The following is a 23,572-nucleotide window of genomic DNA, read 5'->3' as shown; positions in this document are numbered from 1 at the left end:
CTAACCCATGGCAGAACCCGCCGCTAAGATATCCCCCAAGCTCTGATAACACCGCGTGTGTTCTCTCTCTCTCTCTCTCTCTCTCTCTCTCCTTTTAGGCATTTGAATTTGATGTAAAAGTAGGAACTTTTGCACTTTCATGTCAAGAAAATGGAAACTTAGTTATATGGAACGATGTGCAAAACAAGAAAAGAAAAAGAAACCACTATGGAAAAAGAAGGGGTGGTGGAAGATTGATTATGGAGGTGTGATCAGAATATACTCAGAGAAATCGCTCGAATCGAGTTCTCGTGGCAAATATATATATATATATATATATATATATATATATATATATATATATATATATATATATATCTGAACCTCTTAACCAACTCGCACCCGCAATCCTCACAATTTCGAATTTATTTTAAGGGAACAACTCTCGGGACCCAACACAGACAGGTAATCACAGAAGCAAACACAGTTGCTACGCTTTTCACTTTATTAGTTAAATTATAACACCATACATTCCTAAAATAACTAAGAAAAACTTACAACCACTCTGGGGTACAATACTCTGCCCTGTGTGAGCTCATGAACACTAAACGCTACCTTATACAAAGGCAGCGACTACCCACGTGGACTCCAGGGCCTCCGGGATCACGCCGCCACGTGGGGACAAAGGCATGAACGCCCAACACCAATGTTTCTAGAATGTTGATCTTCTCAGCTCTACACAGCTGGATAACCAACTGTAAACACTAATTCTGTCCTTGCACAACAACCTGAAACAAAAGATGTAGCTCGTGGCTCCCAATCACTGTTTAACACACAAAAAATCCTGAAAGAGATGATACACATGGCCCCGCGGCCACCAGCACGTGAGCACAGTCAAAGTAATCCGTCTTTATCTTAGAGATCGGTATCTCCTCCGCTTCTGCACGACGCTCGGCAAATCGTATCGATCTTAAGAGGCTGTTTTCCCTTTGATAAGATGATAGAATCGAAGCCACGTGCAATATACGGAGGAAAATTACCGACCTCGTGAGCAACACACCCACTTCACACCGAGTCGCGCACTAGACTGACCTTGCGCGGGGACCCACTGCAGGTCACGCGCCCTGGCTTGACCCCATTTGCTAAAATAATAAACAATAGCTTTCCCTCTAATTCTCCTCATTCCTCTCTCTAATTCCTTCCCAACTCTGCACAGACACGTCTATATACCGAAGACGCCCACATATATGCACAACTCGATGGTGTGCACATGAGAGAAGCAATAATTGTTGAGGAAATTTAAATATCGTGCTGAGGTTGAGGTTGGCAAACCTTGTGGCCTCCTCCGGCCTCCTCGCCAGACTCAGAGTTGCCAGTTACCGATCCGCTGTTTCTTATTACTACAGCTCCATAATGACTCTAGTCATCTCCTCAGCATTCTAATATTGTAGCCAATATGTAATTACAAATCTCAGTACTATCAGCTGGGAGAATAACTCGTTCTCCTGAACTAGCTTCTCCCAGCATTGTGTGTATTCCTCCACCTTGAAGACAGGCGAACACAGCCTTGCGTGGGCATCGTCTGTTGGTTCTTTCTGTGAATTTATTCACTGGCATGGGCTTACCATGACAACCACATATTACAAGTATTGTGGATTTCTATAATAATTGAAATCTGGCAACTCTTATTAGCAATGGGATTCACGTAACTCAGCTGACAAGCACAGTCCTGTAGAGGTAACAATGGGTGACACACACCAGCGCATTGTTCGTGGGGAGTATGTGAGGTTTACGAACATCGCTGTGAGTGTTGGTCTCTGTCTCCAAGATCACTATCAGAATCACTACTGGAGTCTTCACTTTCTTCTGTCTCAATAAAAAAAAATCAGTCTTCATTTTCATCACTGTCCTCAATATCATTACCGAGTAACACTGATCACTCAGAGTACCGTTTCCTCCCTTCGGGTCATGGAGGTTACCAGATGTTGCCTCCAAATGGGAAAAGATGACCTATTGTAGGGGAACATAATGTCTCAAGGCTCAAGTAGGTGAGCGAGAAAAGATGCCAGATACCTCCAGGACTAATAGTGAGGGGGAGAGATTCAAACGTTTAGCGCGGAAAAATCATGATTCCTGGAATGATCCCCGCCTCTCTGCATGTGACGCTACAATCGTCCCGAAACGATCACCGTACGTTAAGGGTTAATATTCCATTTATTCATCTAATTAGTAATGCATGTAAGTAATATGTAATGCAGTTAAAAAAAAAAAAAGAGGGGAGGAGAAGAGATAACAGGCTCCAAGGGTGGTTAAGTTAAAGTCAGTACTGTGAGTGGCTGGGAGGTGGCGTGAATGACGTCATCACCCCTGCTCCCCTGCGCTGGGCCCTCTTGGATGACATGAGTGGATACCGTATCTGTGAATTTTTCTTATCGTATATTGAATTGAGGGTAGTAATTTCCAAATACCATAACTGTGAATTTACCGGATAAAGAACTGCCATATAACGAGGACTTACTGTATTTGTACAAAGTTATGTGACATGATAAACCTATGAGGGTATCCAACACCAGTACGTCATGTGACATGAGAAACACTTAGCAGGTTAAGAATATACTGTTGAAAGCAATCTAGCAGCACATTACAAAAAAGAAAACATTGCTGCAAAAACACTGTCATCTTCAAGTTCTGGCCAACATGGGGCTGGACAAAGGTTATGCTTACCTTTCCTTGCACTCTTCCTGTAGTCATCTTGCTTTCACCTGACATGTATATTTTTTTCTGTATATGGTGGCCCAAAAGCTCTTGATGTTACTTTATTGCCATTCTCCTTGGCATCATCTGCTACTTGTAGTTTGTAGGAAATTGTGTAGCTTGAATATTTTCCTCCTACATCCATAATGGTGAGGGTGTTGATTTGTTATGCTGTGATCGTGGGCAGATTTCTCTAAACAGTTACATATTTCATAAGTTCTTAAGAAGTCTGTATCTATGCTAAGAGCTATTCACTAAACATTTACGGAATTCGTATGTACCTCAAAAGTTAAGTACCGTATTTTTATGGCTTATAAGATGCTGCATCATGGAAGACACACCCTAATATTTGAAAGAAATTTCTATTAAAAAAAAAGTCATTCTCATACAAGAACACATTCACCATATACCTGACCACTGAACACAATATCATAAGAAGCAAGGAACCTGCAAGACACTATTACTTCAGCACTCATTACAAATTTGCAGAAGCACTCACCACAAATTAAAACCATGTAAATAAAAACACCATACGTAAATAAGTATACACAGTGAAACAGTCCATCTCTTCTTTTTGTTTTAAGGGGGATTTACAGTTGGCAATTTTCGGGAGGCAATATTGCCGAAACATGCTGCTGACAATTCCGGCTGGATGCTCTCGGGAGCAAGTACTTTCACACTACTGGGAAGATGTTGCCGAGAGCTGGCAGGAAGTAAACAAACCAACAAGATGGCTCTCCGCAAGAACTTTTTTAGTCCAGATTCTTCCTCCAGTGATGAATAGGCAGCGATGACTGTTCTTTTTTTTTACATGAATTGACGATGGCAAGAAAAAGGAAACGTCTGTGGATGTGCTCATGGCTGAAAAAATGGGAAACGATGGCTCTGGTTGATGCTAACTCTGGAACTTCCTGCCTGCTTCTGTATTTTCTCCATCCTCTGGCTTGAGCTCTTTCAAGAGGGAGGTTTTAAAACACTTATTCCATACTTCTGGTTCATTATTTTTTTCACCTTTTTAGGAACCAGCACTTGAGTTGGCTTTTTTGTAATCATATTATTGTTACCTTTGGTCAGATCCCAACCTGCATAAAATGGGGAAAATACTTGTCCACTGTAAAAAAAAAAAAATGTTTGAAATAGGTTGCCAAATTTATTTCCTTACGTGTCTTACTATCCTCTTAAAGTGCTTTACAAAGGGAAAAAAAAGTTTAAAAGGCAAAGTTTTAGATTTTACTGTGCAGGGTGAAGCACATAAATATACCACATATGAGATTGGACTATTTAAAACTCACTATAGCTCTCCTTCAAATCTTAATCAAGTTTCCTTTATGTGAAGACTCATTTTCTCTTTCTTTCACCTCCCTCACTTGCTCCAGCAAGGTCACCTCGACCTCCAGACTCCAAATGAAGTTGTCTGCATTCATCAGGGATGCTTCTCTGGGTGCCGATGTTTGTTTATATTGCCGCTAGCGGCAATACAAGACCAACATGGTCAGCTAGCTGCGAGAAGCGCTCCCGGTCTCAGACCGAGACCCAAAATGCTATCGGCAACACGTTTCGGCAGTATTGCCTCCTAATAATTGCTAAGTCTAAACCTCCCTTTAGTGGCGGGCGACGGCATGTTTTGAATGTATTGTTTACATTACAGAATCACTTGTCCGATCGCTGAAACCGAATGCTTCAGTGCTGCAGTTCGTATTTATTTTATTTTTCAATCGTGCTTCACAGGCTTTATCAATATGAATATAATTCACAAGTGGAGTTTTGACTCTTGCTTGAATGAGTAAGCCATTTGAATGTTCTATCAAAAAGGTATAAAGGCACCTGGCATGTGTGTACATTTGTGTGCATTACTATGAGAAGAGGGAGTGTGGCCCATTTTCTCCACACGCCGAGTAGGCTGCAGGAAGGATTATGGTATTGGAAATACTTGTAAGACCTAAGTACTGAGTTTACATAATATAAAAGGCTGAATTAAATACAGTAATATTCCGCTTAACAAACGTTCATTTAACGAATTTCCAGTTTAACGTACTATATAAAGTTAGACCAAAAATCCGCATAACGTACAACCACATCCGTTTTTGCGAATTTGCTTGGTTTGAATTTGCCGGTTGAGGGGCCGAACGCGGTGGTTTCCCTGTGATTGGCTGGCTCCCCGCCTGTCTCTAGTGCTCCTGGAGCTGTATCCAAGATTCTTTAACAACGTCAGAGCAACCTCTTGCAGCGAAATGGCATCCATGAACGCTTGGAGGGACGGTGACAAGGTTGCTTTCAGGTTGCTCTGAGGTTGCTGGGAACACCACCTCTGGAGGTGGTGTTACTGTCTTTATATTATGCTTTTATGTTCACAAAACAACATTTCTATTAGCTTTTTACAAATCTTGCCCCAAGAAAGGATTGTTTTGTAATGCATAAAGTGAAATCTTACATGGAATACCAAAATATAAAGCAGAGATGAGATGAGCCACAGACGAAGCGGGAGGCTCGCGGACACTCGGCCGCTTCTTCTTCTTGTGACCCTTTTGGTTGCGTGTTACTTTCATCATGATGTTTATGTTTTCACTCCTCTCTTGCCTGCTATGATGGATATCATATCTTAGTATTCATATACGCTCATGCCACGAGAATAACCTTGACTCCGTAGCACTGAATGTTAGTGAATTACTAATGAAATACCGCGGTACTCGTATTTCATTAATAATTCACTGTCACTCAGTGCCACGGAGTTGAGGTTATCCTCATGGCATGAGCGTATATGACTACTAAGATATGATATCCATTATAGCAGGCAATAGAGGAGTGGAAACAAATATCACGGGGAAAGACAACACGCAGGCTAAAAGGGTCACAAGAAGAAGAGGAAGCAGCCGAGTCGCTGCGAGTCTCCCGCTTCGTCTGTGGCTCATCTCTTCTCTGCTTTATTTTTTGGTATTCCATGTAAGATTTCACTTTATGCATTACAAAACATCCTTTCTTGGGAGCAAGGTTTGTGAAAAACTAATAGAAATGTTTTGTGAACATAAATGCGAGAATGTGAGAGAATTTGTACGTAGCTCCTCTAACTTCCAATGACTCATATGACATCATAAAAGTAGTGGTAAACCAGTGGCCCAATATGCTGCCAAACGTGTATATATATATATATATATATATATATATATATATATATATATATATATATATATATATATATATATATATATATATTCATTTTACTACTATCTGCTCGTTTAACAAACACCAAACTCGCTTTAACGAAGTTTCATCCAGGTAATTTTTTCCAAGTTTGAACAAGCCCTGCCGTATCACGCAAACCGACAAGCTTTTGAATACACCAGGAGCTGCAAATACTAAGGCCTGTCTCAGGAGAAATCCTGGGACACCTGTAGAATCAAGATCAAGATCAAGATCAAGCCTCTCGTGGACAATACGCACCATTCACTCCCATAACAGTGTCAGCAGCAGCTCATCTTCACTCGCTCAACTTATCACCAAAACGCCCTGCAATGTGGCCTAGTGTTCCTAAGAAGACCAGGCAGTCTCTTACTCTCGAAGTGAAGCTGGATATTATTCACAGACACGAGAGAGGCGAGAAAACTATAGCATTGCTGGCCACCATCTTGACTCCATATACTGTCTCTACTATTTTCAAGTCAGCAGACTATTAAGAAGGCCGGTGAGACTGTATCTTCCTTGCAAGCTAAAAGAACCACCTGAACTCATGACTCTACAATAGATAAAATGGAAAGCCTTGTGGAAATGTGGTACATAAGTTTTGTATGCGGTACAATGATGCGCCCTTTGTTTACATTCCACAGGCTGCCGGTTAGTGTCTTTCCCGTTTCACTCTCCCTCCCTTCATAAATTTAAGATAATCAACATTATAAAGTTATGTACATACATACATTAGTGTACATTATAATGACTTAAATTAAATTTACCTCCCTAAATGTTAAACTTCATAATCTTTACTTTCATTAAACCTTTCACTGTACTATGATGCACTCTCGCTTTGCTTACTCTCAATGGAAGTTCAAGTCATGGGTTAAACTTGTTATAATCGGTTTGCTTAACGAAGTTTCGCTTAACGAATTGGTTTTTAGGAATGTAACCCTTCGTTAAGCGGGGATTGCCTGTACTCTCTCTGCATCCCATAAGGTTTCATAAGCCAGATCTATGAGTGCCTTTTCTGCACTACATAACCTCTAAGGTAAATATTAGGCGTTTTCAGTAGCACTTTGCAGAAGGCGAACGGTCCAGAAGTGTTCGCTTTTACACGTGAACGCTGCTACTGAAAACGATAGTAACACTGCCAGACGAATCTCCCTTGGTGCTCGCCGGAAAAACTATTGTACTCTTTAGTCGCAGGAGCACGCGAAGCTGAGACGTACAGCCTCATTCCACCATAATATAAAGATATTATTATGGGAATGGGATAATTGAAGGCAAGGCTCAAATAAAACACTACACATTTAATTTCTGCAGGGAATATTTTCTGACAGCCCTGGTACACGTGGCAGAGGCTGGATGCACATGTCCAAATGATTTTTGTAGCACAGATCTGCGTCTACCTTGTTCAAAAACATCTTGTCACAGATGTCACAGGTAAATCTGTTAAGTGTATAAAAACTGTTGGTAATTCTTTATATGTCCCTCCCTTCCCCTCCATCCCTCCAAACAAGCTTGGGGGCCTGTGGGGAATCGGGGGTTTTGGTGGGGAAAATAAACGCAATATGAGCATAAAAAAACTACGGAAATTTTCCATAATATTTCAAGTTTTTCCAACCTAACCTAACCAAGCATAACCTAATCTAACCTAATATAACCTAATTTCTAATGTAACCTAACTGGACCCCGCCTGCTAGGGCATTAAACTAACCTAATGTAACTTAGCCCTCTCCCCCTGGACACCTCCACTAGGCCATTAACCTAATTTAACATAACCTATCCTAATGTAACCTTATTTGGAGGGCTGCATCTCCCCTGGATCCCCCTCCCACCAGGGCATTAACCCATTCACCCCAGAAGTTAGAAAACATGCACCGCGCTCCATCCAGGCGGCCCGCGCACGCCAAGATTTGAAGCTGTAGTATTGAATAATCAATGTTTTAGCCATAAACTCAATATATTCATCACATACTATATATCAGAATGTGTAAAAATATTTGTATGTTACAATACACTTCCCATTGCTATGCTAAAAAGGAAAACAATACAAAATTTTACTTTTTATATTTTATTACGTTTTTTTAATTTTTTTTATTACAGTCCGGGAGATTTCTCCCTGAATCTCTTGGGTGGTGGTGCTGTGATGGCGGAGGTGGAGGGCTGTGAGGGAAAGGTGGAGGTGGAGGGGAGTGCAGTGAAGCCGGAGGTGGAGGGCTGTGAGGGAAAGGCGGAAGTGGAGGGGGAGTGCTGTGAAGTCGGAGGTGGAGGGCTGTGGCCTGGTGGTGGTGAAGGTGGGTAGAGGAGGTGTCTTGCATTGGGTTGTGGGGAGTGGTGGCTCTAGGCATAGAGGGTGGTGGCGGACCCTCACCACCCCTACTTCATCCCCACCAGGATCCTCAGACTTGTGGGAAGAGAAAGATAAAATTTAATTTCATTCAATACAATAAAGCCTCCATAATATATACAGTACAATATATAATTTGTTTTCATATAATGAATTATATACTTACTAAAATGAAGTACTCCACCTCCAACACCTGGTATAAGGGCACCTCTGTCTGTACTGTTACGGCCCGCCCGTAACATACTCCACTACCATCACCTCCTCTGCTTGTTACCTCGTTCGCCACCTCTCCGCCTCCCCTTCCACGTCACCGTCTCGTGAACCTTCCACGCCACCGTCTCATGAACCCTCCACGTCACCGTTTCATGAAGCCCCGCTACTGTCCCGAAGTTGGATTCACGCGGCCCCATTCGACTCAACCGGAAGTGTTAAGCCAGCTCTTGGCTTTCTGGAAGTCAGTTGAGGTCCAGGCCTCAACCAGTGAACACAACGCCTCTTGGGTCTACCGTAGGATCAACCATCACCCAGCACTTCACCACTGCGACACCGCATAAGTATCACTTCCCTCGTCCGTGTTTTCCACATTGCCTCCATATAGGATTAGGATTATTGTTAGGTATTAAGTTGGGTTCTTTATTGTTGTATTTATTACTGTGTTATATGTATATGTGTATGTCATTTTCCTGTGTTTCATGTTATATATCTGTGTTTCATGTTTCATGTTATATCTGTGTGTCAGTTTCATTATGGGTTATTAAAATAGCTTTTTAAAGTGCCCCCTTTGCATTTCCTCACCAGTTGAACCTGCAGTGTTTTTTTTTTTTTATTGTTATTGTTCACCGGCTCCCCGATGCCAATCTTACCAGTTTAACCGGTGAACGTAACAATTGGCGACCGTGACAGGACTATTATAACCCATGTTCAGTGTTCCATTTTTCCAGTGACTTTTTTTCTGTGATTACATTATTTTTTTGTTTCTGTGGTGTTGTGACTTTGATGTGTTTTTTTCTGTGACTTACTCTGCGTGTGGTTTAAATTTACCTTTGTGCGATCAAGTGGCTCCTTTTGGGTTAAACGTGCTTCGTGACTTTCATTGGTATCGCATAGCAGTGGTAGAGCAGGAAACCAGGTAGAAAGGCGTGTTCACCGATAGCACTTATCTCTATTTTTGCACATAGGCAGGTGTGTAATAAGTGTTATCCAAGTGTTGGGATCATCATATGTTCATGCGAACCCTCAATCCCCTCACTTCGCGGATCATTTTTCTCGCTAGTTAGAATCGGCCATTTTAACTAGTCTCTCAGACTAATCCGCCTCCTTATCAATAACAAGTCTCAGTACAATTCGCTCCTCACTCTCAAGTCTCGTAACTAGAGTAATCCGGATCCCTCTTAATGCCGTAACTCTCTAGTTTACCCCTCATTAGTGATTGTACTCATAAGTGTTTACTTAAGTATAATCTAGGTAATTTCCAAGGTTGCCTTTATTATCACTCTGCCAAGTTCCTCACTTAAGTAATTCGCTTATCATTTTTTTTTTTGTGTTTGGTTTAACATCTATTTAATATGGCTTCCGCTCAGTTTAACGTTGAAGATTTTTGTGCCGACCCTTCTCTGGAACAACTTAAAGATGCTAATATAAAGAAGGTCCAATGGAAAGCCATCGCTAAACATTTTGATGTTCCCATCACGTCTCAGATGACTAAAGAGGTCATTAAGAATGTAGTTGTTGAACATCTAGTGCAAGAAGGTCAGTTGCTAGGAAATGCCATAGAAGAGTTAACTCCCATGTCAGCCTCTACGAGGACTATAATACACAGTCCCCAGGAAGAACAGGATAAGAGTAGGATAAGTCAGTGGGAAATTGAGAAGCTTAAACTAGAATACCGGATGCATGAAAAACAAATGCAACTACAGGCAGAAAAAGAAGATAAAGATAAAGAGAGAGAACTACGGGAAAAAAAAGAAGAGAGAGAATTTCAGTTACAACTTAGAAGGCAGGAGAAAGAGTTAGAAATTCAGGAGTTAGCCCTACGAAATGACGCTAAGTTTAGAGGGGAAGAAATAGATATAAAGAAAAAGTTAGCAAGCTTTAATCCCGCTACAGCTGCTCCGCTAGTTCCCCCTTTTGATGAATCTGATGTTGACGGGTCATTTCGCGCTTTTGAGAGCATTGCTAATAGGAATAAATGGCCCAAGGATCAGTGGGTGTCTCTCCTTGTCCCTAAGCTAGTAGGAAAAGCTTATAGGGTATACAACGGCCTTAGTGATGAGGTAGAATATGAAGAGATCAAAGGTAACATTCTAGACGCCTACTCTATCACTTCTGATGGATACAGACAACAGTTCCGAAAGTATGTGAAACCAGAGTCTCACACCTATGTTGAATTTGCTAGTGAGAAACTAAGACAATTTAAGAAATGGTTAGCCGCCCTTAACATTACCACCTTTTCGGAGTTGCTCAATCTAATGGTCCTGGAAGAATGGAAGAACAAGTTACCCTTTAATATTCTGAGGCATGTGGAAGAACGGGAGAGAGTGATCTTATGTCTGCCGCTAAAGTGGCTGATGCGTTTGCTTTGTTGATGGGATCCCTGGGTAGTAGAGGTCGTGGTTCACTATCTAATGTTAGGTCCTCCTTTGGGGAAGGTTTTGGGGGCGGGTGGTAAGCCGACCGGATTCTCGCCAAATGCATATAATTCCCCTGGTGTACATACTGTAAGAAACCAGGACACACGATCCAAAAATGTAGACACCCAAATTGCAAGGCCTCTCAACGTCAACTTTCTTTTGTGGCCCCTAAACCTAACACATTTGAGAACAAGAAACCAGTGGCCCTAGCTAACCCTGTCAACTCTCCTCTAGAACTTTATGACTCGTACATGTATCAAGGTAAAGTGTCCCTGACTGATGGTAAAGACAAGGCAATAAATGTCAAGGTTCTGCGTGATACAGGTGCTGCCCAATCCATCTTAAGGGAAGATGTCATCCCTAACATCAAACAGGCTTTCACTGGGAGAAGGTGATCCTTACAGGTCTCGAATCACAGCTCTCCTATCCCTTGGCTAATATTAGCTTACAGTGCCCGTTCATTTCAGGAGAGGTTGAGGTAGCCATTAAACCTGGTGAACTGCCAGTACCGGGGTACATCTTGTACTGGGTAATGATCTTGCGGGTAACTTGGCTGTTCCAAACTTAATTGTTCTTGATTCTCCCTTAACAGAAAGTCCCACTAAGACCCTGGACGAAACATCCCCTCACTTCTTCCCAGTGTGTGCAGTCACCAGGTCTCAGTCCAAGTCCCCTGCCCTTTCACCACCTCCTCCACCAATGATTGCCTCTACTGACAACTTGTACAATAACATCATTTCAAAGGAGAATTTGATTAATGCTCAGGAACAGGATCTCACTTTGGCTAAGATCAGACATGTTGCCAGTGAGACAAAGGATATGTCTAAATTGCCTTGTTTTTATTATCAGGAAGGAGTCCTGATGCGTGCCTACAGACCTCCTGAACTGAAACAACTAGACACCTGGTCAGAAACACATCAAGTTGTCATCCCTTGTCTGTAAGACCAGCCATTATAGAACTAGCTCATGATGGATTGTCAGGTCATCTAGGCATCCAAAAAACCTACAAGAAGGCTCTTCAACATTTTTTTGGCCAGGAATGAAAAAGGATGTGTCACACTATGTAAAAACATGTCACATATGTCAAATTGTGGGTAAGCCTAACGAACGCCTTGTGCCAGCTCCTCTGACGCCTATTCCAGTTCAGACGGAGCCCTTCGAAAAGATCATTCTAGACTGCGTAGGGCCCTTACCCAAAACCAAACGAGGGAATCAGTATTTGTTAACCCTCATGGATCCCACTACCAGGTACCCTGAAGCATTCCCTCTTAAGAACATCACATCAAAGACCATTGTAAAACATCTAATACATTTTTTCACCTCGGTAGGAATTCCAAAACAAATTCAGTCTGACAAGGGTAGCAATTTCACTAGCAATTTTTTCCAACAGATAGTGAATGAGCTAAACATCGACCATGTTACCTCCTCGGCTTACCACCCCAATCCCAAGGCTGTCTGGAGCGGTTTCACCAAACATTAAAATCCATGATGAAGAAGTATTGCTTGGAGCATCAAGGAGACTGGGATGAAAGTATCTCTTTCCTTCTCTTCGCTTTAAGAGAATCTCCTCAAGATTCTTTAGGTTACTCCCTTTTGAATTACTCTATGGTAGACAGATCAGGGGGCCTCTCAAAATATTAAAGGATCAATGGTTTACTCAAAATACTCCTTCAAGCCCCAGTGTGTCTGACTACATCAGTAACCTTAAGAATAAAATCAGTGAAGTCAGATCTTTTGCTAAATCAAACTTCCTCAAATCTCAAACTAAAATGCAACAGAATTCTCTTCCCAAATCTGTCATGAGAAGTTTCAAACCAGGAGACAAGGTTTTACTTTTCTCCCCACTCCAGGCAATGCTCTTCACAGTAAGTTCATGGGACCTTATGTTGTGGCTCAAAAACTAAGTCCATTAAATTATGTGGTCCACACTCCTGACCGTCGTAAGGATTCCCAACTAGTTCATATTAATCTAATGAAACCTTACCACTCCAGAGAACCAGAGGACGACTTGTCTCGCACTGTACCTGTATGTCTGGTAGGGAAGGAGTCTGGTCCTGTGCCCCCCGAGGAAGAGTCCGACATCGAATTCCTCTTCTCGTCACCTAAAGGACGCCCCTCAAACAGCCAAATCATGTCCAACCTTGATGAGGTGTTTCTTTCCTTAACACCTTCACAACAGTCTGATCTTAAAAAGTTATTGCTAGACTTTTCAGAAATCACAGGTGACCTTCCAGGACTTTGTAATACTATCCAACATGACATAACATTAATATCTAATGACATCAAGCCTATAAGACAACCAGCCTATCGCATTTCACCCATTAAAAGAGACTTGATGAAAAAGAGGTAGACTATCTGCTCTGTCATCACCTTGCAGAACCTAGTATATCCCCTGGGCTTCTCCCTGCCTGTTAACATCTAAGCCAGATGGTAGTAGTCGATTTTGCACCGACTACAGGAAATTAAATAAAGTGACGGTGCCAGACTCCTACCCATTGCCCTTGATAGAGGACCTTATAGATAGTATAGGAGTAGCCAAATTTGTAACCACTATAGACTTACTTAAAGGTTACTACCAGATTCCCTCTCGGACGAGGCCCGAATAATATCCGCCTTCATCACCCCCTTCGGACTATACCAATACACAGTGATGCCCTTCGGCTTGTCTAATGCTCCCGCCACCTTCCAGAGGGCTATAAATTACATCACCCAGGACTTGGAGGGAACATCTGCATATCTGGACGACCTGGTGGTGACTTCGGACGACTGGGTGACACATCTGACCCGTCTTCGGAGGCTGATGGGTCGGTTGCAGGAAGCCGGGCTTACAATCAACCTGGCCAAGTCCACCTTCGGGAAGTCTACGGTGGTCTACCTGGGACATGTGGTGGGGAACGGCAAGGTTCACCCCAAGAGAGCTAACGTGGAGGCCATCCTTGGCTTCCTTGTCCCTACCACCAGGAAAGCTCTCATGAGGTTCTTGGGGATGGCTGGTTTCTACAGAAGATTCTGTAGGAACTTCTCCACCCTGGCCGCCCCCCTGACGGACCTTATCAGCACTTCCGTCCCCTTCCACTGGACCCCGACCTGTGACCAAGCCTTCCAACACCTCAAGGCGTTCTCTCCTCGGAACCAGTGGTCTGGACGCCGGATCACTCCCGCCCTTCCATCTACAAGTGGACGCGAGTGGAGTTGGAGTGGGTGCTGTCCTACTACAAACGGACCCCACAAGCGGCATCCTCCATCCCATCGCCTATCACTCCGCCAAGCTGAAGAAACATCAACTCAACTACTCCACCATCGAGAAGGAGGCTCTGGCACTCGTCCTGGCGCTCCAACGTTTTGAGTGCTACCTTCATCCTGGTCCTCAAACTACGAAGGTCTTCACCGATCACAATCCTCTGGCCTTCCTTCACGCCATGAAGAACCGAAACCAACGCATTCTTAGGTGGGCCTTGTTAACTCAACCCTTCAACTTGAAGTCCACCATATCAAGGGGTGGACAACATCATCGCCGACGCCTTATCAAGATCTCCGTCTCACCTCCTTCATGAGCCCATTACGGAGGTCTTAGGGGAGGAAATGTTACGGCCCGCCCGTAACATACTCCACTACCATCACCTCCTCCGCTTGTTACCTCGTTCGCCACCTCTCCGCCTCCCTTCCACGTCACCGTCTCGTGAACCTTCCACGCCACCGTCTCATGAACCCTCCACGTCACCGTTTCATGAAGCCCGCTACTGTCCCGAAGTTGGATTCACGCGGCCCCATTCGACTCAACCGGAAGTGTTAAGCCAGCTCTTGGCTTTCTGGAAGTCAGTTGAGGTCCAGGCCTCAACCAGTGAACACAACGCCTCTTGGGTCTACCGTGGGATCAACCATCACCCAGCACTTCACCACTGCGACACCGCATAAGTATCACTTCCCCTTGTCCGTGTTTTCCACATTGCCTCCATATAGGATTAAGATTATTGTTAGGTATTAAGTTGGGTTCTTTATTGTTGTATTTATTACTGTGTTATATGTATATGTGTATGTCATTTTCCTGTTTCATGTTATATATGTGTTTCATGTCTCATGTTATATCTATGTGTGTCAGTTTCATTATGGGTTTTTAAAATAGCTTTTTAAAGTGCCCCATTTGCATTTCCTCACCAGTTGAACCTGCAGTGTGTTTTTTTTTTTTTATTGTTATTGTTCACCGGCTCCCCGATGCCAATCTTACCAGTTTAACCAGTGAACGTAACAGTACAGATAGCCTAAAGCGTCTTATATCAGAGTGAAGCATTACATTTGCGGTAAACACTGTTATTTATTGTTGAAAAGAGTCCCCTAATATATCTAGCATTTGCATGCCAGTATGTGTAGCAAATGACAACATATACCTGTCATGCAAAATATACATTACTTCAAACGCGAAATAAATTGCGAGCGAAGAGAGAGAGAGAGAGAGAGAGAGAGAGAGAGAGAGAGAGAGAAGCTTCAATATGTCAGCACACACACACACTTAGCAGTAAATAGGTACGGGATGTAACTCGAGGGGTTGTGGCCTCGCTTTCCCGGTGTGTGTTGTGTGTTGATGTGGTCTCAGTCCTACCCAAAGATCGGTCTATGAGCTCTGAGCTTGCTCCGTAATGGGGAAGACTGGCTGGGTGACCAGCAGGCGACCGAGGTGAAATACACACACGAAAACCTGCAAAAAACTACGAATGGAAACACTGAGAGAGAGAGAGAGAGAGAGAGGAATTATCACCAGATAGTGGAGGATGGGGGTGACGAACATGATCTCTCTCTCTCTCTCTCCATCAGTAAGCTGGTGGCTGTCGCTGCTAAAGTTGACGAAACAGAGAAAAAATAAACCTTCATGCGAAAACTTATTCTTGTCTGCGATATAATAGTTACATATATTCATTTTCCTAGATAATATACATATCTAAGAGAACGAATGACTGCTGGTTTTCTTGGGTACACTCATCTAAAACGCTTATGGCCCACAAGACGTAATAATACGTCCCCGGACTGGAGCTAAGGCTTCTGGACGTATATATACGTCACCGGACTGGTGCGCGTAGCCACCATGACGTATATATACGTCCCCGGACTGAAGGCGTTAACCTATCATAACCTAACCTAAGCTAACCTATACGGAGGGGGGGGCTGCACCCCCTTCCGTATAGGTGTTAACCTAGTGCTAACAAGGAACCTAAAAAATTATAACGTTACGCTTCTCAAGTGGCAGCGCGTGATTGGAGGGATTAGCTCTATAAATACCATGAAATCTTTATATGCCACTACCCACAAATCCCTGTTTATACCCACAAATCTGTTATAAACAATTGAAAATCATTTCAGTGTTTACTCTTGACTGGTGCAGAGCTCGCTGGACTTAGAAACTGACGGCCAAACTAGACGCTTGCAACTCAATGATTTTTTATGTTAACGGCAAGGTCACCAAGCCTTCTACATATGTGAGTTTTGTGTTTGTATGTGAAACGGACCTTTAAAAAGATTGACTAAATTGTTTTATAATACGTGAGCGCATATGGCGGTGTTGAGACCAAATAATAGAGGTGAATAGAGAGCCCTTAAGATCCCAGGTATCACTTCCCCTGTCACATTTTCCTACTTTATAAGGTATTACAGGTAATATACCCAGTATCCATTAATACACAATATGCCAGATAAGCCGTTACACCACTAGTGACTGCTTGTCATTCAGTAGTTACATTGGCAGAGACATTTTTGCTGTGGATTTCCTCAAATTGTTGCACTGTCAAAAAAGCCATGAAGTTGTGTGTTCATTCGCCCAAAGTTTTCAGAGCACCACCATTGAAAAATATACCCAAATCTTCCGCAATATTGCTATAACCGTATGTCATTATCAAGCAACAATGCAAATATCCTATCATATTTATATTTTACAATTCATGTGCTTGGATAATGTGTAACCTACGAGATTCTCACGTAACTGAAAGTCAAAGTCGGAGTCACAAGCTTTGAAATGAGTAGTGTGAACAAGTGTGAACCATGGTCCAGCCAGTGCGTAGTCCCAGATGTCTCAAGAGTGCTCACAGCCAATTAGCATAAGTGTTCGCTATCATGTGACTCTGAGAGCTAACACAAGCGAACATATCTTGAAAAGCGTTCGCCTTTGGGGCGAATGCTTTTAGGACCGTTCACCTTTTGCAGAGTGTTACTGAAAATGCCTATTGATGATGCCACAAGTTAGAAGATGTAGATTGAAATAAAGAAGTACAGATGACATACGCACATAAGTGGCCTGAGAAACAATGAAAGACTCTATATATGAAAATACTAGTGTATTAGCACATGATAGTAGCAGCTGAAAAGGAAAGGAGAGTGAAATATGTAGCCTAATTGTAAGTAAGATTATCGTATGACAGTGGTCTGATGACGAAAGGAGATTGAGATCCATATACTAATATATTGAATCTAGAAAGATGGTCACTGATAGTGCTAATAGTCTTTTTGGTGACTTTTGGTGATAATGTGTACAGTGTTAAGCAATGACCTAGGAAGTGTGAGTGCCTGGCAGTGATGTACATGAAAGAGAGAGAGAGAGAGAGAGAGAGAGAGAGAGAGAGAGAGAGCCTGACAGTGACAATGTAATGTAAGAACAATGTAATGTAAGAATGAGTTTTATTTCACTTGTATACATATAATAATGTTTGGCAGTGACTGATTCCCACCTTTTAAACTCATCGACGTTAATGAAGTAATAAAAATATGTTTCGTAACTTGTAGATCATGCTTTCCATTAGTAATAATGATGATACACACAAAGGGCTGCTTTGATACACACAGTGGTCCAAGTTGGTATAAGTGAGCCAAGTTGACAACAAGTGAGTTGGCAATGGGCTGGGACAAGTTGCTCTGCAACATTCTTTTGGGTTCCACTGGCACTGCTATCTCTTGTATCATGTGATTATGATGCACTATTTGTTTCTACCAGCTGCTGATTAGTTGATGTTCCTCGAGGAAAAAACGGTGCTATTGTCTGAAGGAAAGGCACCAATGCTCTCTAGCGGAGACTACTGCCAGAGAAGTGAAACTCCGCTGAAAAGGGAAGTTCGTATGGACTCCTTATCTTTTCTTTGAACTTAATGCTAAAGTAGGGAAAGTTACTGAATCCTGCCCTGGATCAGACTTCGCACCGGATGTAGAGTTAGAGGATAATCTTTGCAATGGTCTCTCTGATGTAGTTTTCTCACTTTTGTTGTTGTAAGTTTATTTATTTTCTCTTTTCACAATCAACTTTTTTCCTATATTCCTCTTTTCTTTCACTATCAACTTTATGATCATGAAGTTGGTGTTAGTCCTCACTGCCAGATGGCATTGAGTCAGGGTTCTGGGGCCGTACTTATAAAACTCCACAAAGATGCTTTGTTAAGTAACCGTCTTTAGGCACTTACACCGCTAACCGCTAACATGAGCAGACGTTATGTAATGTTTTTAGAGGAATTTCGCAAAAAACCGGGTGAAAATGCGTAAAAATTATATTTTCAAAAAATATATTTATTTAGTTAGTTTTCAACAATCAACCTTGATAATTGAAGGTATCTATTTACCACTTGTTGTCATCTTGTCAAAACAATAATCATTTGGCGCCAACTTCAACTGCGCACCATGGCTACCCAAGAGACTGAAGACAAGAAGAGGAACAGGAAGACGAACTGGACGCCTTCATCTGGCCCACCTATACAAAATTCTCGCAAAAATGCTCCGGAGCGACTTCTTCACAGCTAGCTGCTCCAAGCAAGCCAGAAATGCTGCTTGGAGGAGCAATAGTGAGGAGGTGTCTCCTGTGTCAGACATTCTCCGCACTGAGGAGTGCCAGAAACATTGGCAGACTATAAAATCTGAGGCAAGACAGAATGCCAGTAAGCAGAGAGAAGCCATGACTGCCACAGGCAAGAGTTATTAATTTGGGAGTTATTTTTTGTGTTATATTTGTGTGTGAGTTGCAAGATTTTAATATTTTTGAGCTTGATAGAAATTCAAAGTTTTACCCTAACAAAAGATCTGATTTATCTTATTATTCCTTTTAAGCACTGAATAGGTAAGGCAATTTCATTTAAAGAAAATTATTTATTTATGGTTATTTATTTTTGCAAGGAAGCTTACTAGTATTTGAGTAAATACTAAGTTTCAGCAGGTCTATTGTTAAGGTCACTTGAGATTTAGATCATGGAACCTAACCACTTTAAGGAATAAATTTTAGTAAACTTCCTGTTTTAAGTAAGGAAGCAGCAACATTGAAAGTTTTGTACTAGTGATTAATATAAAGTGCCAGACATTTCCTGCATTTATTTATTTATTTTTTTGTGAAGTGGATGCATTTATTGCACACACTAATTATGATGCAGTGTCTACCTGTTAAATAATATTACTCCAACCACACATCTGACTTACATATGTTATGTGAAAATATGTTCTTTATAAATTATTTATTTGTATTTGCAATTCAGTAGAAATATGATTATATTATACTTTCCAGGTGGTGGACCTCCTGCCAACCCTCCTCTCTCCCAGCTCAATGAGTTGATCATTAAGATTTTGGACCCCAAGAGTGTCTCTATTCATGGGTGTACCATTAAGGAGAACATCATTGAATGCACCTTCCTTAACAAAGGATAAGCCACTTGTAGATATAGCAATATTAGGCCACAATGTTATCTCAAATGTCTGGAATTCAAAATACTTGTGTTCCCATTTAGTTTACAACTTACAGTTAAACATAATGGTAAATTTGTTATCTAGTGTTGAGAAAATTTCTTTTTTTTTTTTTTTTTATTCTTTAACCAAACAACTAAAACAGTAATAAGAAAAGAAGAAAAAAAAACTAATAATGTTAACTCAATTCCCATCCCTTCTCCCCCTTCATAAGTTTGGTGTTGCATTGGGTGAATGTGTTAATGATAATGAGTCTTAGGGATTTACAGTTTCTTAGACATGGGCTTCCTTCAAACAGAATAGGATTTACTGGTTTCTATTACTTTTGTCCTTAGCAATAAAACCAAAAACATTATCAGTTTAGTTTCTGAAGTTAGAACTAATGATGCCAGCAGTGTGGAGGCAGCAGATGATGCTGGGGAAGTGGCAGAGGCAGCCCAACAGAGAGAAGTGGTGACCAAGGCAGTGGGTGTGGAGCACACCACTTGCAGCACCAGTGATGTGGCACCAACAGGGGCCAGACTTGCCTGGTACATCACTGGTGTATGTGGATGAGGAGGAGGTCATCCACCTGCAGAAGAAAAGGAAGCTAGAGCTTGCACTCCTTGAAGAATCTATAAAGGCTCAGGAAAGGAAACAAGAAGCAGAACAGGCTAAGTACATGTACTACACACAAAAACTAGAGTATCTGAAACAAACAAATAAAAAATAATAAAGATATAAATAATGTACTATTTGTTTTTGTTTGTAACCACTCAACCAAATATAAGTGTTTACACAAAATTAACTGCAGTTTCTATATGCTAACGTACAATCTACTTACTTCTGGTAGAGAGAAAAAAAAAAAGAGAAAAAAAAAAACTACTTACATAAGAATAACACCAATCTCAGCACTGGTGTCTCATCATTCATCAATGCTGTAAAAGAAAGACATTGATTTACTGCTTGAAGTTGTATCACACATTATATATATATATATATATATATATATATATATATATATATATATATATATATATATATATATATATAACTACAGAACAATTGATTATGTAGTCAGTGCCGCACTCATAAAAATAAGTGAAAAAATAATTAAGAAAGAATCATTTAAGTTACTTGTAAAAGTGTGTTAATTATGTTTTTATATGTTGCTGAGATACAAATTCATCATAACCCATTTAAATATTGTAAGGTTGAACAGTGATACAGTGGTATCTGTGAAGAACTCTATCTTTGCAGTAGTGGGTGACTGGCAGAGTGAGGGAAGGAAGATGAAATCACCAACATAAGTGAACACAACAAAACAAGACATAAAACAAGACATATAAATATAAATAACAAAGTGACATAGGGGAAAAAACTGAAGAATGCTACTATAATCAGCATTATGTGTTGTGTTACTTACTTGAAGTGAAGCACAACAAATTCATCCCTCTACAGGATTCCTTCATGGCGACTTTGAACTTCCCGTGCTGGGGGTCGCTCCTCGTTGCCTCCATCCTCGGCTGCAGGAAGATGTTCTTCTTCTTCTTCAGGAAGAATGATGTTTCTTGCTTTGCAGATGTTGTGCAGCAGTGCACAAACTTCTACAATTTGGCAGACCTTGGATGGAGGACCAACTCGAATCTCACTGTGTAGCACGTGAAAATGTCACTTCAGTTGCCCGATGCCTCTCTCAACAACGCTGTGGGTTTTCTTGTGGGCCCTGAAAATTATTACAATGCAGTACTTGAAAGTGATATGATGCATGTAATTTAATTTCTGCAAACATTTAGGTTGTCATGTATAAGGTTAAGTTAAGATTCATTGTTTGATAATGATTTGTGACATGATAGCTGAAACATGAAACATATAAAAAAAAAACCTCTAGTATAACATTGGTTAGATTAATATATTCACATGAAAACTTAGAATAAAAAAGAAGAAACTCTTAAATATTTGGAAATTTTCTTGAAATTTACTGGTTGTATTGGTGATTCAACCAACACACCTTACATAATCATAGCCCTTTGCAGGGTCTACATTTTACTTTATGGAGCATTTCATGCCCCATTTTACCTTGTCAGATATTAATGATAAATTTACTTTAAGGGAGATCCAGAGGGGGCAAAGCTCCCCAGGTAGGAGGTTACACAATGTTAAATTACCTTTATCTTATCAGTTGTTCTAGTCAAGTTTCAAATTGTTAAGTTACTCTACCTTAATGGGGGGGTAATGTCAACCAAATGAGCTTACAAAATGTTAGGTTAGGTTATTTCATCTTATGGAGGAATCCAGTAAGGTTGGGGGGGAAAGGGTCAAGATTGTGTGAAACTGCAATAATACTTCCAAATTACCTAATTAATTAATTTAGCACTTTATATTAGTTTATATGAAAAAGTGTAACTATGGGAGGTAAATAATTAGTTTTGTGTTTAGTGTGATGTGGGATAATTAATTAATAACTTTTCATCTAAACATTACCACTCGGTAACTTACCTGTTATAAGAAGACTGTGCTCCAGGCTGTGGTCTGAGGTATGGAGTCAGTAGTCACTTCTTGCTGGGATAGCCACTATCTCCCATTAAGTGACACCCAGCTGGGACGATGCCGTTGTCAAATATCGTGCAGAGTCCACTTTGAGGAAGTATTCTTGCATCGTGAACCGATCCCGGCCACTTTGCAACCACATCAATGTGGTACTGAGCATCAAACACAAACTGCACGTTGATGCTGTGGTATCTCTTCCTGTTGACAAACTCTACCTTATATTCTCTAGGAGCCACAATCATCACATGCGTCCCATCAATGGCACCGATCACTTCAGGGAAGCCAGCAATCTGCAGAAACTCCTCCTTCCTCCTCTGAGTTTCTTACGAATTGAGAGAGGTTGGCATTGTATCATTGTATCACTGATAACCCTGCTGATGGTCTGTTGTGAGGGCCTCAAGTCATCCGCGCTGCATTGCTGCATCTTTCCTATAGCAAGGTACCGCAGTGATGATCACTTGCATCTTGGGGGGAGAGGGCCTTGTTCCTTGCAGTTGGTCTCTTCAGCCTTTCCCGCACCAAATTTGTCATGAAAATGATACCAGCAGGATCCTGCCAATACCTCTTCACCAGCTCACGGTCATCTAGCTCATTCAGGACGTCCTTCCTCTCACGAAACGTCCGTATCTGTCGGAGGTGGTGGCAGTGCGGTTCCTCTCGAGTGGCCATGTTTACTTTTAGGATGAAATCTTAGGAGCGCACGGCCTGCTATTCCACCTCGGGAGGTGTTTTAGCAGTAAGACGCATTCTTAGGGCTAAGGATGCAGTCTTAAGGATTTAAGACTCAAGTTCCGCCATTTTTGTGATTTAAGACGACTTCTTACTGTAAGGATGTCATCTTAGCGTTTATAAGTACGGGCCCTGATCAGTTGCTGTTTATAAACATGGATCACAACCTTACAGCTTAAACTGCTTTCATTTTTACCATAATTCCTTTTTAAAAAAATAATATTGATAATAATAATAATGTCAGCCATAAAATAATGATATATTCAGTTAAGGTAGGTAGAAGTAGTGATCGTAAGCTAGGTTAGAGAATGTCAAGGAGCCTATGGGAGGTCTCAGCTTCGCATATTAAATGCTGTGTTTTGTTGAGCCAAAATATTTTAAAAAAGGTGCATCCTATATGCCATCAAACACAGTATTTGTTGTGAAGAATTTAGGAAAACTAAGTTCCATGTATCTATGACAACACTGTCCCTGTAGAGTTTATGCTTGTGAGTGTGGATGACACAGCTGGCATTCTTGGGTCATTAAAGTTCAGTAAGCCTCTGAATTTCATAGATAAAGTAGGAGAAGGAGAAGGATTAGGTTATGACTTACCCTCCAGTGTTGTCCATTGCATTGTCCACTCAAAGAGTTGTTGATGGTATAGTGATTGTGGACATATTGGCCTGTCAATATGCTAGACCTGTCATAAAAAGAGATCTGTTGTCATGCTTCATATAGTATGAAAAATCCTTAAAATACT

At 41.3% G+C, this 23,572-nt stretch overlaps 1 protein-coding gene across 7 annotated transcripts in view; it reads right to left on the bottom strand.

Annotated features, from left to right (window-relative positions):
- LOC123500151 (N-acetylglucosamine-6-sulfatase-like) overlaps positions 1-23,572 on the bottom strand; it is a 298,128-nt gene that overhangs the window by 40,082 nt on the left and 234,474 nt on the right. For all 7 annotated transcript variants that reach the window (XM_045248838.1, XM_045248837.1, XM_045248834.1 and 4 more), the window contains one exon: positions 23,425-23,512. In XM_045248838.1, coding sequence (XP_045104773.1) covers positions 23,425-23,512 — 88 coding nt within the window. The remainder of the gene's footprint in view (positions 1-23,424; positions 23,513-23,572) is intronic.

This window comes from Portunus trituberculatus, chromosome 50, assembly GCF_017591435.1.
Source record: "Portunus trituberculatus isolate SZX2019 chromosome 50, ASM1759143v1, whole genome shotgun sequence".
Taxonomy (NCBI): Eukaryota; Metazoa; Arthropoda; class Malacostraca; order Decapoda; family Portunidae; genus Portunus; species Portunus trituberculatus.
The sequence above is the reverse complement of the archived record's forward strand: the minus strand, read 5'-3'. Positions and strand labels throughout refer to the sequence as shown.